This window comes from Petaurus breviceps, unplaced genomic scaffold (genome assembly GCF_028583685.1).
Source record: "Petaurus breviceps papuanus isolate PSGF00001 unplaced genomic scaffold, PetGlider_PUasm1.0 98, whole genome shotgun sequence".
Lineage (NCBI taxonomy): Eukaryota > Metazoa > Chordata > Mammalia > Diprotodontia > Petauridae > Petaurus > Petaurus breviceps.
In genome coordinates, this window is record NW_027187460.1 from 63,737,082 (window position 1) to 63,755,939 (window position 18,858).

The following is an 18,858-nucleotide window of genomic DNA, read 5'->3' on the forward strand; positions in this document are numbered from 1 at the left end:
ATATAAATGGATTTAAATTTAGATGGTCTCAAAATGTTTAATTCTACATAATTTATTCCTTCATTCAACAAGTGTGTACACTATATGCAAGGCACTATTCTTGTAGCACTGATGATAAAAAAAAAGCGAATAAAAATATTACCTTGCCTTCAATAAACTTCTATTTTACTAGAGGAGGATTACATTCTTACTCTTTTCTTCTTCTTCTTCTTCTTCTTCTTCTTCTTCTTCTTCTTCTTCTTCTTCCTCCTCCTCCTCCTCCTCTTCCTCCTCCTCCTCTTCCTCCTCCTCCTCCTCCTCCTTCTACTACTACTACTACTACAAATACTACCACCAGTACTAATCCTTATCAAAACAGAAATATAGTAAAGAGAACTAACTCCAATACAAAAATGTCAGAAAAATAGTAGAAAGAACATCATTTTGGTTAATACAATTTTGCAAGAGAAAATTCCATTGCTATTTGGTAGAAACTTTCACACACAAACTGTGCTGTAGCTTACAAGTTTCAACACAAGCAAACAAATATTTTCATTTTTTTTTTCCATTTTCATCTTGCTCACTCAAAGAGTTTAATCCATAATCATAGCTGTGGTATTGCATTAGAATATGCATAAGGTAATCATCACCTAGAAATTTTAAGTAACAAAAGTGTACTTTGAATCAGTTTGTATAACTTCACCATACAACTACTGCTTTGATCAAATAAACATGTTTCATGACTTCAATAAATTTAAGTCTGTTTGATATAGCTGCTCAAAGTGAAAATGTTTCCAAAGCACAAGTATATGTACACTTTTGAGAGATACATGTTTTAGTTTACACTATATAATTAAATTTTCTATAAAACAGGAAGCATCTGATGTGAGTGAAATTCAAAGTATTTTTTTTTAATCACGTATGGAAGGCTTAACAGTTTCTGTGTCCAACCTGCTAAAGTCATTAAGTATTTAAGTGGATGTCCATGCCTATATTTTCTAGCTCTTTGCTCCCATTTGTCTAGTATCTTAAATTATAGCATACCCTACAAACACAAAATGATTGTCATTATTCTTCATGATACATAGTTTATTTGTCTATTTTGGACCTTCTCAGATTATACCATTCAGTGAACCTGGCAAAAAAGTATGACATTCTAGTGACTGACAAGGAGGACACAGGATGATGAGGTAAAGATGTTGGAAGGCAGAAATTTTATGCTGAGAACTGCTGGGAAGCTATCCTTTCAAAAACGTCTATTTTTTAAAATCTTCCATAAATTTCATTTTGACTCTTTTAGGTTTCACATGATTACTACCATCAACTAATGTTGAAATTCAGTATTTGTTAGGGAACTATACCCAGAAGCTTTTCTACAAAACCAATAAATCACAGGGAAGACATCTTTTATCTACTTTTCAGTAATCTAAAGAAAAATATCTAAGGGTGATTAATAAGGTATTATGTTCCTCTCTAAGAGTCTGACCCCTGGAGTAAACATAGAAAATTTTTTAATACTTATTCTTGGGAATTAATTCAATCAATCATTACTAAGTATGTCTTACTGACACCATAAATTCAGTCACTTGGTCACCAGGCTTCAAAGAAGACCACTAGAACTATTCAAAATTTATTTACATACATTAAATGATACTTAAAGGAAAACACAGAACCTGAGTTTTTGGTCTTCATTATCAAAGACTACAATATTTTCCCAATAAATACAATCTGTCATAAGCCAAAAAAAACTTTACAATTAATTAACATCTTCATGATCACAAATAAAAAATTGATAACTATAGCAATATAATAGTATTAATAAATGTTTTCCAAGTTTTCTACAGGTTATCAGTTTCTTTCTAATCAACATTATCCTGAATATAAGATATTAAGGCCTGTACAGTAACTACTTTTGTCAAGCACTACGTGCAAAAACAGAGAATAAATGCAAGTATGATGAGCATTATCCTAAAAGGAATGGTTTAAAATGTTCATACTATGCAACTTTTATGCAACAATACATTACCATATTTGTATTTAGTCAAGAAGAAATTTTATTTGTAGTCTAGAACAAGAAATAAATTCTGCTGATATTTCATGAAATAGAATCAGTACCTGTACAAAAAGGAAATTGTTATAGTTCAACAGCATGCATTAGAAGTTAATTTAAAATTAGTTTCTGTTCCCTTTTTTGTTGTTTTTGTTTTTTAAGGGTGGAAAAAGGTTTATAACAGAGGTATTAGAACAGCATATCACCATATTTCAACCTCTTTCCTAAATGGTTAAGGAACTATACAGCAACTCTAAAACTCTTTTTATAAGCACACCTGGGAAGAATACAGAATCCTGTTACTTTCCTCAATGTTACACTGATGTGGTTTAGACCAGATGTTTAAATGTTACAGTATGTACATTTTCTTCTCTTCTTCTAAGGCAAAAGCAAAATAAGAGGAATATTTGACTTCACTCCACAAGAGACCTATTTAATAGTTTGGCGGTTATGTAAGTAAAGGTAGCTTGGCTAAGTCAATGTTGACGACATACAGAACGACATGATCCTAATGAGTTGGAAAATATTGGCTCTCATGAGAATCGACCAGATGCTACTGCGCTGAGAAAGCTACTGTATTATTGAATTTCATTTTTATGAGGTAAAATTTATTATTCAACCATTAAGGTATCCCACATGAAATCTTGCATAAAATAGTTTTACAGTTACTTTCTGGAAAGTAGATTTTACTTTAACTTTAAGACATCATTTACATGAGGGATTCAAATGTCTATTTGATCACCTTCAGCACAGAATTTAAGGTCTGTAAGTAATTTTCCCCAAAATATCAGATTAATGGAACTGGATTGTCAACAAAATAATGAACTACCTGAACAGGACGAGGAAAAGTGGTAGCAAGTTCTAGTTTTTCCGAGCAAACTAAAGCCACGTGTGACTATCTTTTTTCTTCTTGCAACATAATGGGGTTAGAATTTAAGTGAAATGGTTATAAAGAGAAAACAAATACACCTCAACATTTCTGATTCAAAATAAAAATTACCATGTAACTTCTTTTAAGTGTATTTTTATCATTTTTCATTCCTATTCTACTATTTGAAATTCATTTTTAATTCTGTTACTCATGAAAAATAATCTATAGCTGGTTATAAAAATGTAACTTTTCTTTTATTCTTTCCACCCAGAGAGATAATATCACAGAGGATAAAAACCATGAATTCAAAGTACTGTACTTAGATTCTAGTCTCAGTTCTGTCACTATCTATGTTAAAACAATATTCAAGCTTCTCAGGGTTTCAGTTTCCTCATCAACTTAGATCCTGAATATGGAAGTCCTTTGAAAAGCAATACACTATACAAATTTAAGGTATCCTTATTCGTGATCATGTTAGCAATGATATTTATTGGTGGATGTATGTACCTCATTCCAAACAACAGTTTCTTGGTTCTAAAAATATATTAGTTACTTTTGTGCCAAAGTAACAGGGGCTTATGTAATTAATCATGTATACACTAAAAACTTTAATGATATAGGCTCTCGTTAATAGTTTTAAGTGTAAGTGTACTTTGAGTTGAATCATATCCCTCCAGATACATAGTGACATACACTATAGCTCTCTTATTATAAAATAAACCAGCATATAATTCTAATGTTATACTCATCCTCTGGTATGTGAGTTATATAACAGAATTCAACTGTGCTTTTATGGAGTGGCCATGTGATGTGTGACTGAAAAGCCATACACACTACACTGTTAATAGGTAAAAAAAAATACATATATATATATGTATATACATATATATACACAAAAAGTGAAAAAACAATTGCACATAAGAAATGAAGATTGGAAAATATATGTAGTTTCTGTAAAAGAAAACAGACAATACTAATAACAACAATTATAATATATATATTTTGGATACTTCATAAAGTTATTTTAGACATTAATTTATATAATATTACACTAATTTACTTACAAAAGGTAGGAAAAAACCTCTTGACCTCCCCAGTGAAGTCAGTTCTATATGTCAATCTGACACGTACCATTATATATGCTCTCTTCCTGGGCTTAAGTGTCCAAAACATGGTGTTATACTCATACCCTGGCATGTGAGCTGCATAACAGAACTCAATTGTATTTTTGTAGAGTAGCCATGTGATATGTGACAACAGCATGATGCTTTCAGTCATGTTGTCAAACACCTTCAATGAGGCCAAACACAGCATCAAGGTCAGCTATTGCACTGACAATAAATTATTCAACCTGAAAAGGTTACAAGGCAAGACTAAAGTAGAGGGAGAGTGGTGTGTCAGACTGAATTAACAGGTCAATAAGATACTAACAATACTTTGCACTTATAAGACCATCATCTCTGAAGTCTACTATTTAGTTCTGAGCATGATAATTTTGGAGAGACACCATCAACCTGGAGTAGCAAGACAAGGTGTTCAACGTCAGTCAATATACATATATTAAATACAGAGTATGTGCCAGTCACTTTGTTACATGCTGGAGATACAAAGAAAGATAAAAGACAGTCCCTGTCCTCAAAGAGCTAATGATGGAGGATAAAACATAAAAAAGAAGCTAAAAGGGGGACAGAGGCATACCTAACACTGAATTATGATGAAGTCCTGTAGTAAGGTGGAAAATGATGAGACTACTTCCCTTGGGCATCCACCTTAAATGGAAGAGCTATCTAACGTCTACCCTCTACCTTCTCTGATCAGAGGGAGGGACAGGCTATCAGGCCAGGCAAACTAAGGAGGTATGAGTTTTAGAACTGATGTGATCTTGCAGAAGATGAGTTTCTGAAGACTGATGCAGTCTGGGAAAGCAGCCCAATTGCAAATGATCACACTGTAATGAGAGGACTATGCTTTAAGCAAGAGAAAAAAACTATTTAGGTTGGGGATAGGGGAGCAGGAAGACTATTCGAATATGTGAAGGGCTCAATCTGTCAAAGGGATTAAACAAGCTATACAGGTGCTGATGTCTACAATACAAATAGAAACCTCATAATAAGAGAAGAAAAAATCCTATAGTTCATATAAAAAAGTGCTCCACATTACCACTAATTAGAGAGACTCAACATAAAAAAAAACCCTCTAAGGTTCTACCTAACATTCCCAATATTTGAAAAGATGACAAATGTTGGAAGAGCTAAGGTAAAAAAGGTATAATGGTACATTTTGATGGAGATGTGAATTAACTGATCTAAAAATTTTGAAAAATTATTTGGAACTATGCCAAACAACAAACCATGTATACCACTGGACCCCAAGATACTAACACTGTGCCTATAACCCAGAGATCAGAGAGAGAAGAAAAGGATCCATAAATACAAAAATATTTACAGGAGCTCTTTTTGTTGCAGCAAAGAATTGGAAAAATGGTGATGACCATGAACAGAGGACTGGCATAACACATTATGATAAACGGAATGTCACTGTGCCATAAGATATACGATGATGATGATGATGATGATGATGATGATGATGGCTAGCATTTATATGGCACATGCTAAGTGAGAGGCACTGCTAAGCATTTACAAATATTTCATTTGATCAAAAGTAACAAAAGGGATGGTTTTGAAAAAACTGTGGAGGATTTATACAAACTGATGAAGCAGGAAGTGAACAGAACCAGGAGACCACCAAGAGATACTTTAACATTAACATAAAGAAAAATTTTGAAAGACTTATAAAACCATGATCAACCATGATTCTAGAGTACTGACACAAATTATGCTACCCATCTCCTTACAAAAAAGTAAGAGACTCAATATGCAGAATGAAACTTCTACATTTAGACACAGGAAATGCAGGGATTTCTTTTGCTTGATTATGCATATTACAAGAATTGTGTTTTTCTTCATTATAGTGAAGAGAATTTGGAGGGAGAGAAAAGAGAGGAATAATGTCCCTTTCCAAAAAAGAAGAACAGGTCATTGAAGCATTTTTAAAGTGCTTAAAATGTACCACAAGAAATTTCAGAAGGACAGAGGGAAAAGCAGAAAACCTTTGAACTAAATTGTTACATTTATTATATATTTCTAAAAAGTAAGTTTCATGTAATGGAGATTTACAGTTTCACATGTAATGCTCTTTTTCTATTTTACTTTTTATATGGAAATAATAATTTTTTGGTGTTCCACTAAGTTCAGGAAAATGTGTGTATATGTATCCAAATTTAAAAAAAAAAAAAGGAATTAGAGCTGCCCAAAAGTGGAAAGTGCTACCTAAAGGGATAAGGGCTTTCTCCTTCCTGAAGAATTCTAGCAGAGATTAGAAAACCAATGATCAAAAGATATACAAAGTTAATTATTGCTCAGTTATATAGGATGCTCCAAAATTTTTAATGAAGTTAAGCTATTAAAGCTAAAAACTTCAAGTTTTAATAGGCTAAAACTGCACTAAGATTTTTGGGACATCTTATATATTAGACCAAAAAAATTCAAAGGTCCCTTCCAACTTTAAAATCTAATGAATGCAAAGCTTTTTTTTCTCCAAAAGTGATTAGAAATAGAACAAAAATCAATCAATAAGCATTTACTAAGCACCTACTATGTGCCAGGTACTGTGCTAAGGGCTGAGAATACAAAAAGAGCAATGGACTCCTTTTTTTCAGTAAAGAATCTAATGAAGAGAGAACATTCAAACAAATATATACAAAGCAAGCTGTATACAAGACAGAAAGTAGATAATTAACAGAGAGAAAGCACTGGAATTAAGACTGTTTAGGGCAGGCTTCCTGTAGAAGTTGGGATTTTAGTGGAACTTAAAAGAAGTCAGGGAGGTCAATAGTCCAAGCAGAAAAGGAAAAACATTCAAGGCGTGGGGGACAGCCAGAGAAAATTTCTAGAACAGAGAGATGTAATGTCTTGTTCATGGAATAGTCAGGTGGCCACTGTCACTATATCAAAGAGTTATATGTTGAGGAGTAAGACATAAGAAGAATGGAAAAGTAGGAGGGCTGAGTTATAAAGGGCTATCTTTAAAGAACAAAGAGAGTACTTAGCATTAAATTCTAGAGGTAATAGGAAACCACTGGAATTTGAGTACAGTGAGTGACATAATCAGACCTGTACTTTAGGAAAATCACTTTAGTGGCTGAATGGAGGATGGATTAGAATGAGGGAGACCGGAGATAGGGAGACCTACCAACAGGCCATTGCAATGATCGGGGCATGAAATGATGAGGGCCTGCACCAGGGCTGTGGCAGAGTCAGAAGCAAGAAGGGTAAAGTATTGCAAAGGTAAAATCAAGATGCCTTGGCAACAGACTGCATTATGAATAGTGAGAGGAATCCAAGATGACTCAGCCTGAGGAACTAGGAGGGCTGTGTTGCTCTCTCTGGTAACTGGCAGGAGGGTTTAGGAGGAAAGATGATGAATTCTATTTTGGACATGTTGAGTTTAAAGTGTCTACTAGACCTCCAGTTTGAGGTGTCTCAAAGGCAGATGGAGATGTGACAGCAGAGGTCAACAAAGAGATTGGGAAAGGAAAGGTAGATTTGAAAATCAACAACATAAAGCTGGTAACTAAATCCATGGGAGCTGATGAGATCACCAAGTGAAGTAGCATGAAGGGAGAAGAGAAGAGGTCCTAGGACAGTACCTGGAGGAACACCTACAGTTAGAGAGAATGACCTGGAATAGGATCTAGCAAAGGAGAGAGAAGGAGGTATCAAATAGATAGGAGGAAAACCAGACACAGCCATTATAAATAACAGTACCCAGTTTATTTTGTTGTTATTTCCATTTCCATAACTGAGGTGGGTGTATTTATTGTTTTCCTGGCTCTACTTACTTTATTCTCTATTAGTTCATAATGAAAATTTATTGCTCTTTACAACCCAGTAATATTCCATGATATTCAATACCAAAATTTATTTAGCCATTTCCAAGTCAAAGGATGTTTTTTTCATTTCTACTCATTACTAACTAAAAAAGAGCTACCATGAACATTTTGGTTAATATTGCGTGTTACAGGCCACGTTTCAAACACCTCTGTTGTTCAAGCATTTTTCAATCATTTCCAACTCTTTGTGACCCCTTTTGAGGTTTTCTTGGCAAAGATACTGGAGTGGTTTGCCATTTCTTTTTCCAGCTCATTTTACAGATGAGTAAACTGAGGCAAACAGGATGAAGTGACTTGCTCAGGGCCACAGAGCTAGTAAGTGTCTGAAGTCAGACTTGAACTCAATACGATGAGTCTTCCTGACTCCATTCTGCCCACTGCACCACCTAGCTGCCCCCAAAACACCATAAAGACAACAATAAATTACTGAAAATCTGAAACCTCCAGCTAGTTGCCACACATTTAATTATTAAAATGAATGTAAGCCTCCTTCTAAATACAGAGCTGATAAAACACTTTCTAGATTCTGAACTATTGAAAGAACTATTTAGCTTCTTTAGAAAATATTTGACAAGTCAAAAATATAAAAGAAATGTATTAATTTAAGTTATTGGTTCTCAGACTTTGATCTCAGGTCCTCTTTATACTCTTAAAAATTACTGAGAACCACCCCCCCAGCATGTATTTACGTGGGTTATATTTATCAAAATTTACTGTATTAGTACTACTGTGAAAATAGTTTTGATCTCACAGACCCCCTAAAACAAGAATCTCTAAAAACTACTGTTTCACTATATTAAGGGGTTGGGTTTTTTTGTTCAAAATAAGCCAATGTCATGGAATAAAAAAAATAAATTTGAAAGGTTAAGTACTAAGAATAATAAAATAGATTAACTCACTTTGTTTAGGAAAATCAGCATCTTTTAGTAGGAAGGGGAACTAATGACTGAAGGATCAAACAGGAAAGGGATATAAACATTAAAAACCATTACAATTTGGACAGATGCAAAGAAGCAAACTAGATGTAAAATATAATCTACCTAAATTCTGATAATATTCTAACAAATGGCCAATTATTTATCAATGAGCTAGGCTGCCACATCACAGAGGAAGTAACTTCAGAATCAGAAGAGGGTTCAAATGCTATCAATGATGCCCTGCAACCCTAAGCAAGTCACTTAACACCTTTCAATTTCTTGTTTATAAAATTTATAAAATTCTTCTTATTTATAAAATACGAGGGTTAGACTAGTTGGTCTCTGAAGTCCCTCCCAGCTCTACATTTATGATCCTATAATTCTAAGACTCAAGCAGAAATACCTCAATAATAAAATAAGGAAATGTGAATACTCATATGGATCATATTCTTTCCAATTTGTCTTAAGAAAGCTCTATGTTTAAATTAATCTGTGAAGTTAAAATCACAGCTATTCCACATATTCTGTTTACACAATTATCATCCATATCCTTCTATTAAATCCATGAAAGAAGAATTGCCAAAGATGGAAGTGGGAGACTTCCAGCTTGTTTGTTTTTGCATAGCTTCTTTTTTAATCTGCTAAGGAGAAACAATATACCACTTGAGACCTTTCCTAATGGTTTCTCATTCTCAATACAGGACTTCTCTTTCATGTCACTTTATGGCGTTACCATGCATATCCATCCAATTATCAATATACCATATCTTACTTAGCCCCAACATGCATCTTTCCCTTGCCCTCTGAGTTCCTGGTAATTTTGATTCTTGTAAGATTTCATTTTTCTATTAATTACAATCACATATAATCACCAAAAGAGGCATTAACCTCAAAGAGACAGGCTTTTAGAAAAATATGCAGTTTGAATTCAATGAAAGCACTCTACAAAGTAACAGTGTTAGAGCTAGAATACAGATTTTTTGACTCCCAATCAAGCAATATTCCACAACATCATGATGAGTCTAATGCCACAAAATAAAGAGAATATGCCCACTTGTCAAAAAAGAATGACTTAACTGACAAGATGTAATTGAAAAAGCCCAGGAAGATACTGAAATCTTACTTACATGATAAGTTTATTCTTCTTATATGGCCAGAAAGTTTCCTGAAACTGAGAACATACACTTCGTGTAAAAGTAAAAATCACTGGGCATGAGGAGATAAGGAAAGTTGTCCCTTTTGCAAATAAGACTTTCAAAGAAATTTGATATTTCATCTTCCAACTATTTCCTTTACTTGCTGCAATATGTTCATTGCTGTTTTCTCTGATAAAGATCAAACTCCTTGGCAAAAGAGAACAAACTACTGACATCATATTCTCTCAAATCTGTAAAAAATTAGTTCCACTAATTTCAGATGTGTCAGTGACAGAAAACTATAATACGAATCACTTAATCTGTTGTCACTTGTCTAGGACCATTTTTTAAAATATCTACTGCCAGAACTTTGTTAACAAAATCAAAGAACACTACAAATATCACAGATTTTAAATCAAAGGTTTTTCACTGGACTATGTTTTTTTTTTAATTTATAGTTTTTCAAAAACAAGGGAAAGAAAAAGAGTAAAAGAATGTATCATCTGCTTAGTGACTAACAAAAAGCCCAAGGCTATACAACATATTCAAAGCAAAATAAAAATAAAATATATAAACATAAGACAAGAGATAATTAGACCAACCATCAGAAGTTATATGACAGAACATCATATAGAATGGAATAAGGAAACAACTTAAACTTTAAAATGTTAGTTGCATAATTTTTGAAACATCAAAGCCTAATTCAACAGTAAAATTAAGTCATTCTGCAGTTGCCTTTCTTGAACTCACCACAGATGGAGAAGACTTCTAAATATGTTTTACAATCTCATCAACATTATACATGTGAAATTAGTTAGCATTTTTTTACTTTCCTCAAAAAAATCATGCTAGAGTTATTTGGTATATGCAGTCACACATATAAACATGTCATAGAGGATTTAAAGTTCACTGGCACTATATTATGTGCCTCCAAAAAATTTATCCTTATGCCCCAGAAACTAAAATCTTAAACATATACATGTGCTTCACCAAAGATAAACATAAAGGGAAAGACAATATCAGAATTCAGAAATTCAAATATTATATTACAATCAAATTTCCACTTGCAATTTTAAACAATGTTATCACAAAGAAATATTAGGATATCATGTATAGACAACACTGGGGGAGATGGGGGGGGGGGGCCTGACACATTAGGCAAAAGAAAACTTACCAAAAAGATATATTTCTTAAATGTTGTTTAGGATATAAATTTTCATCCATAAAATTTCAATTATCAAATTCTACTCTTCCTTAAAATTCAGAAATCAACTATATTCCCTCTCATTACCATAAAACTGGTTAAAACAAGATAAAGCCTTACTTCTTTTACACTGAAAATCTGACTTACAGATCACAAATATTTCTGATGAAAAAAGTTCACAAACCTATTATTTTAAAATGCATTCAACACCTAACTTTAAAGATAATACTTCCTATCTATAAAAAAGAAAAGAATGATTTCTCAAATATAGAATAAAGTAAGTTTTTAAAAATCCTTTATATGACAATAAAATGTTCGGAGTCTAGTGGAAAAGGGGGGAGAGAGGGAGAGAGGGAAAGACAGAGAGAAAGGGAAAGGGAGAAAGAGAAGAAGAGGGAGAAGTAGAGGGAGAGGAACTTAACTCATTTCCTGGATTTTAAACATACACTATAAATATACACTATTATAGAAATATATTAGAAGTATAGTATACTGGAAATACAGGTTTGAATGAGACATTAGTCATCAATAGTAAGATGCTACGTGAGCTTTTCAGAAACAATGTGTCTTTACCTGCAGTCTGGAAGATGTCAGTCATCAAAGTTTCATTCACAACTGAAGAGCCCACACCTCCAGTATGAGACCAACTTTGGCAAATTGTCTGTAGCAGTAGGGTTTGTGCTCTTGTTGCTTGAATTGTGAGGTTGGGAAGTTCAAATATGCATTCACTTAAGGGAACCTGAGATCGTTTGGTCCTGTTTAGGACAATAACAAAAATTAACTAAAATCAATCAGTAAACATTTTATTAATTGCCTACTAAATGTCCAGCACTGTGCTAAGCACTGGGGATACAAAAAGAAACAAAAGATCGTCCCTACCCTCAAGGAGCTTACAATCTAATGAAGGAAACAACATACAAACAAATAGATACAAAGCAAACTATATACAGGATAAATAGGAAATAAATAAAAGAGGAAAAGTATTGAAATTAAGAAGGATAATCGAGGGTTTCTTCCTTTAGAAGGTGAGATTTTAGTTGGGACATAAAGGAAGCCAGGGAGGTCAACAGTCTAAGTGGAGGAAGAAGAGAGTTTCAGGTATGGGGGACAGCCAGATAAAATGCCAACAGCAGAGAGATAGTGTCTTGTTCAAGGCCAATGTCACTAAATCGAAAAGAAAGGAAAGCTAGGAGAAGGCTGAGTTATATGAAGGGTTTTGAATTCCAAACTGAGTATTTTGCATTTGTTCCTGGAGGCAATATGAAGTCAGAAAGGGAACAAGATTGGACTTTTGTTTTAGCAAAATCATTTTAGTGGCTAAATAAAGAATGGTTTGGAGTGGGGAGAGACTTGGGGCAAGCAGTCCCACCAGCAGTCTACTGCAGTAATCAGAATGATAAGCAGCATCAGAGAAGAAAAAATATACGAGATTTTGCAAAGACAAAACTGGAAAGCCTTGACAATAGCTTAGATATGAAGGGTGAGAGATAGTGAGGAATCCAAGATGATTCCTAGATTGCGATCCCAAGGGACTGGGAGTATAGTGTTGCCCTCTACAGTAACAAGGAAGGTGGGGATATAGAGGGTGGGGAGGAGTGTTTAGGGGGAAAGATAATGAGTTCTGTTCTGGACATATTGAGGTTAAGATGTCTCCTGGATATCCAGCTCAAAACATCTGAAAGGCAGTAAGAGATGCTAGATTGGGGGTCAGTAGAGGGTTTGAGGAAGGGTAAGTATATTTGAAAACTATCAGCATAGAGATGAGAATTAAATCCACAGAAACTAATAAGATCACCAAGTGAAATAGTATAGAAGGAGAAGAGAAGGGAGTCCAGGACAAATCTTAGAAGGTTACCTACAATTAGATGGCATTCAGAATTTATAAACCTGGATACCCCAAATTAAATGATAAAGGAAGAAGTGATAACAGTATTTTTAAATGAAGAGATTAAAATAGATCTGATGCACTATACGGAAATGAATTAATTTTTGCTTTATTAAGACTCTTCTGTAGGAGTCTTTCTTCCAAGGATAACAAAAATGAGTCGGCACTGTGGGGTGACCAGAAGACTAGCTAGCCTCAAGACCAGGGAGAGGTAGGTTTAATCCCACCTCATCTTCAGATAAAAATATTGGTTAGTCACATAACCTGTGAGAATGCCTAAGCTATCTCTAAGAGTAGGACTCAAAAATCAGTTACTGTTATGCATTGGTAGGACTTTTCCTACTGGTAGTGTCCTATAACAATGAAATTACAATCTAGACTCAAATAAACAAATACTATTTTAAAAGCTCATAAAATTCTATAATGAAATAAAAAATTATGGAGAATTATTCATTTCAAATCAAATATGTAATTTCTAAAACCCGAGTGACCAAAATAATATTCCCTCCCCCCGCCAAAAATAAAATATATACACATATCCATCCAATCAATCAATAAGAACTTATTCAATACCTCCAATTTGCCAGCTCTAAGCTAGATATTAGGGATAAAAAGACAAAAATCAAGTGGGCTCTGCCTTTGAGAATCTTATAATCTAATGGGAGAAAATAAGCACGCATATAAGTACATAAAATATATGCAATATAAATACAATAAAATTTTCAGAGGAGAGCACTAGCAATTGAGGAATCAAGAAAGGTTCCATATAGAAGACAATACTTAAGCTGAATTTTGAAAGAAACATTAGATTGTAAAAGATTGTAGTAAAAAGGAAATACATTCCAGGCACAGAAGGCGGCTAAAGAAAAATTCAATCACTGAGTTATTTATATCATGTATACTCTATTCCCAACCTTCTACTTACAGATGAATGAAAATAATTCTGACTCTAAAAGTTCTTATTTTTATCAGGCACCTTCGAGGAATAGGGTGGGTTACATTAATGTATAACTGTATAATGTATTAATGTATAACATATAATGTATAACAAAAGCCAGTTTTTTGTTTTTTATCTATCCTTAAAAGAAAAATTTCTAGAAGATTCCTATATTTCAAACAGAATGCTAAAGGACATTTGTTCTTAAACAGAATATTTTGTACATAGAATCACAGGTCATAGATCAAGAGCTGGAAGGAAGTTTGGTGGTCATTTAATCCAGCCCCCTCATTTCACAAAGGAGGAATGTGAAGCCCAGAGATGTTAGACTTGCCCAAAATTACTACTTACAGTTAATAAGTGGCAAAGTTGAGGTTTGATTTTAAGATCTGAATGTATACCTGAGTCTATAAACAGACTATATCTATCATTTATTTTTTCCCAAGTATTTTACTTTGCTTACTGTTATTATGCCTGTTTCTAATACTTTTCTCAACCATTCCACTCTCCAATTTTTTTCTCAGTAAGATCCATAAGAGAAAATAAATGAGAAAGGATATGTATTAAGATGAAGGCAAATTTGTTACCTATTAAACAGGTACACCAGAGAACACAGCAGAAAGTATGGGAGGATTAGAATAGGATACTGGGGGAATTGGGTTAAGAGTAATGGGACTAAGGGAACTGTCAGTGGATGATGGGAGAATAGTCTTTGAACAATGTCATCTAAAGGGTTCAGAATCATTGGGATGGAAGAGTATGATGGGGAGAGATGTTAATCATTATGTTAATAATCATAACTATGTTAATCATTAAGGAATATTTAATATACTTTGGTAGTCTGATTAGCATTATATGCAATCTATAAATTAACTTTAGAAGTACTCTGATTTTTATAATAGCATACCCCAGACATGAGCAATAAATATTTCTCCAACTACTTAAGCTAGATTTGTTTTTTTTTTCTCTTTTAAGGACCATTTTGTAATTGAATCAGCATAGGTACTGAGAATGTTTTGCTAAATAACTCAAAAAATTTAATGCATTTTGTAGGTGTTTTGCATGCTATTTCCCTTCTTACTACTGCCTCTAGGATTTATACAGTAATTTTTTTTGGAGGGGGAAGGCAGGGCAATTGGGGTTAAATGAGTCACCCAAGGTCACACAGCTAGTAAGTGTTAAGTGTCTGAGGCCACATTTTAACTCAGGTCCTCCTGACTCCAGGGACTATGCTCTATTCACTGTGCCACCTAGTTGCCCTGGATTTAAATATTATTAAAATTTATTTTGTAGTCTGTAACATTATTGAAATTATTAATTTTCCCAGTTTTTACCAATTCTCTAGAATTTACTAAATGAACCTTCATATCCTCAGAAGAGATCGTTTTATCTCTTCTTTGCTTATCTTTATGCTTTTGATTCTTTCATATGATTCCAGGGGCCAGAATTTTCATAAAATAATGACAAAGAAAGGGAATATGCCTGTTTTATTTCAGGGAATAAGGGGAAAAGAATAAGTGCCTACTATGTGCCAGACACTATGATAAGGACTTTTTGAAAATATTATTTCATTTAATTATATCATTAATAAGAAAAGATTCTAGTGCTTCTTCATTGCATATAATGCTGGCTTTTGATTTTAGATGAGATATAATCATATTAAAATATACCTCTTTTTCTATACTTTGTAATATTCTTAATATATTCAAGTACTTTGACAAAAGCTTTTTCAGAATCTACTGTCATACTACAGTGTTTTGGAACTTTTATGTAAAGACTAATTAAGCTAATAATTTTCCTAATGTTGAGCCATATTTGTATTTCTAGTCTAAATTCAGCATTTTTAATGAATGTTTTTTGTTTGTTTGTTTGTTTGTTTTTGCCTTTTGAAAGGCAACTGGGGTTAAATAACTTGCCCAAGGTTACACAGCTAGTTTTTTTGTGTGGGTGTTAAGTGTCTGAGGCCCAAACTGAACTCAGGTCCTCCTGACTCCAGGGCCGGCACTTTACTTAATGAATGTTTTTTAAAATAAATTCCTGCAATCTTTTTGCCAAAATCTTATTTTTAAAATGTTAATGAACTACAAGTAGAAAGTGAATTCATAAACAAGAGATAGAAGCAATTAAAAAAGAAAAATGTATACTTTTGGACATATGAAATTGAAACCTACCCTATAAACATTAAGATATCTAGAATAAGAAAAAATGGTCAACTGGAAAAATCTTTGTATTATTTATCTCTGATAAGATTTTAATATATAAGAGAGACAAATAAAAGCAATACATGTAACTAAAAGCCATTCCCCAATGATAAGTGGAAAACGGATATGAACATTTCTTTAAAAAAGAGAAGTACAAAAATAACCATATGAAATTATGCACAAAAATCACTAAAAATAAGAGTATCACAAAATTAAAAAAAAAAAACCCTGAGGTCTCACCTCACATTCAGCAAACTGGTAAAAAAATTTTTTTTAATGAGAATACTCAATGTCGGCAGGGATGTAGGGAGGCAGACTAATGTACTGTTGATAAAGCTATGAATTAGTCCAAACATTCCAGAGAACAATCTGTAATTATGCAAATAAAGTGTCCATACCCTTTGACTAAGAAATTCCATTGGTAGGACTGTGCCTCATGAAAGACATTGACAATAAGAATATTTAGGAGAGGATTCTGGGAAGATGGCAAAGTAGGTCAAAAAAACTTTCAGTTCTCCAAATTTCCTCCACAAAAAAAGACAGAACATTACCTCAGAGCAGGATATATAAATACGGGGTAAAGCTAAGATAATTTGAGAAGACCCCAGGAAAGACTGGACCTCCAGGGGTAGAGATTTGGCCAGAGTGTAGTGCAAACACCTCCAGGCCAACTCTGCAAAATCAACAAACAACAAACCCTTGGGGCTACTGAGTGGAGAGGCAGCCTCTGCCTTAGAAACTTTCATCTCAGAGAGGGTGGGGGCCTGAGTAGGAAAAGACTAAAGGACCTTCCACTGTCTCAGGACACCAAGCACAGCTCTGTTGATCAGATGTTTTCTGGCCTATGGCCACAAGCAGGAGGAGATAGCACACAACTGGTGGGTGCAGTGGAAGAGGGATAGGGACACTGTCAGCTGTGGTCTCTTGCAGGAGAGTAGAGTCTGTGGTTTCAGATCCAGGGCAGAGAGGACAGTTGTCACTTAAAGCCACCAGAGGGACCAAGGTAGCATTGCGATCATTTGCAAGACAGTGTGGCTAGGGGCCCTGCCCATGTCTTACAAGTGGAATGGGACAGCCCAAGGTTGCAACCCAAGACAGACCTCAGAAAATAATAGTGAGAAAGACCTGAGGTTTGGGGCATTATTCCCTATACCTTGGGACTACAACTTGATTACACTAATAGTTGCTAAAAACAAAACAAAATAAAAAAAAAATAAATAAAAATTAGTAAGCAAAGGAGAAAGAAACCAACCATAGTTATTATGGGGATAGAGAAGATCTGGGTTCATATTCAGAGGAAGATAATATAAACTAAAAAAAGTCACTCCTTTGAGAAAAGGCAAATGGTCCCATGTATAAAGAGTTCTTGGAAGAACTTTAAAAGGACTTAAAAAATCAAATAAGAGAGATCAAGGAAAAATTAGAAAAAATAAGAGCAATCCAAGAAAATCAAGAAAAAGTATGAAAAGAAAGTCAATCAACCAGAAATAGAGAATCCAAAACTTAAGGAAGAAAATAATTCCTTGAAAACTAGAATTGGGTAAGTGGAAGCTAATGATGTTATAAGACACCAAGAAATCATAAAACAAAATCAAAATAAAGAAAAAATAGAAGAGAAAGGGAAACATCTCATCAGAAAAACAACTGATCTAGAGAACAGATCAAGGAGAAATAATTTAAGAATAGTCAAACTTCTTGAAAATTACAATTAAAAAAACAATATTGATACAATATTACAAGAAATTATTGAGGAAAACTGCCCTGAAATTCTAGAACAAGAAGGCAAAGTAAATATAGAAAAAATCCACCAATCACCACCTAAAAGACATCCCAGGATGAAAACTTACAGGAACATCATAAACAGGTTTCAAAATTCCTAGGTTAAGGAGAAAATACTAGAAGTAACAGCAACAACAACAAAAACAATATTGTTGAGCTACAATAAGGATTATACAAGACCTAGAAGCTACTATGCTGAAGGACCATAGGTTGTGAAATACCATAGAGCAAAAGAGCTGGGGCTATGACCAAGGGCAACTTACTCAGCAAAGTTAAGTATAACCCTGAATGGAAAGAAAAAAACGGACATTTAACAAATTCAGAGACTTTCAGGTTTCTGTGGCAAAAACCCCAAAACTTAAGGGAAAATATGACATAATATCCAAGAGAAAGGTAAGGTAAACATTAAAGACCAATTATAAGGGACTCAATAAGGTCAAATTGTTTACTTCATATATATATGAAAATATTAGCAGTACTATTAAGATTATCATCATTATTTGGGTAGTTTGAAAGAAAGGCATAGGCTGAAATAAGTATGATGGAGTGATTCTAAAAAAAAATAAACTGTGTAGGGAAAGATAAAAAGGAGTGATTTCTCATAAAAATGAGTATAAAAGAAGCTAGTAGGAAGGAGAGCGGGTAGTACTAGAACCTTACTCTTTTCAGTAATGGGTTAAAGAAGGAACAACATATATCTAGAAGGGTACAAAAGTCTTCTAAATTCAGAAAAATAAGAGGGCAAAGGGACAAGGTGGGGGGAGAGGATAAGAGGGAAAATCTTTGAGGGTTGCTAGGTTAAGGAATAGGAGGGCAAGGCAGAAGGTAGAAGCAAAACAGAGGAGTGAGAAGGGATAGAGTAAATAGGGTGAGGAGGATAGAAAAAACAGGAAGGAGGAAAACAATGAGGAAAACTAGGAAGGAGCAAAACACACAACACATAATTAT

At 33.9% G+C, this 18,858-nt stretch overlaps 1 protein-coding gene across 9 annotated transcripts in view; it reads right to left on the bottom strand.

Moving 5' to 3' along the window:
- VPS13B (vacuolar protein sorting 13 homolog B) overlaps positions 1-18,858 on the bottom strand; it is a 1,080,499-nt gene that overhangs the window by 854,809 nt on the left and 206,832 nt on the right. For 8 of the 9 annotated variants that reach the window (XM_069081095.1, XM_069081089.1, XM_069081092.1 and 5 more), the window contains exon 17: positions 11,682-11,863. The exons of the other annotated variant lie outside the window; for it this stretch is intronic. In XM_069081095.1, coding sequence (XP_068937196.1) covers positions 11,682-11,863 — 182 coding nt within the window. The remainder of the gene's footprint in view (positions 1-11,681; positions 11,864-18,858) is intronic. 9 annotated transcript variants of the gene reach the window in all.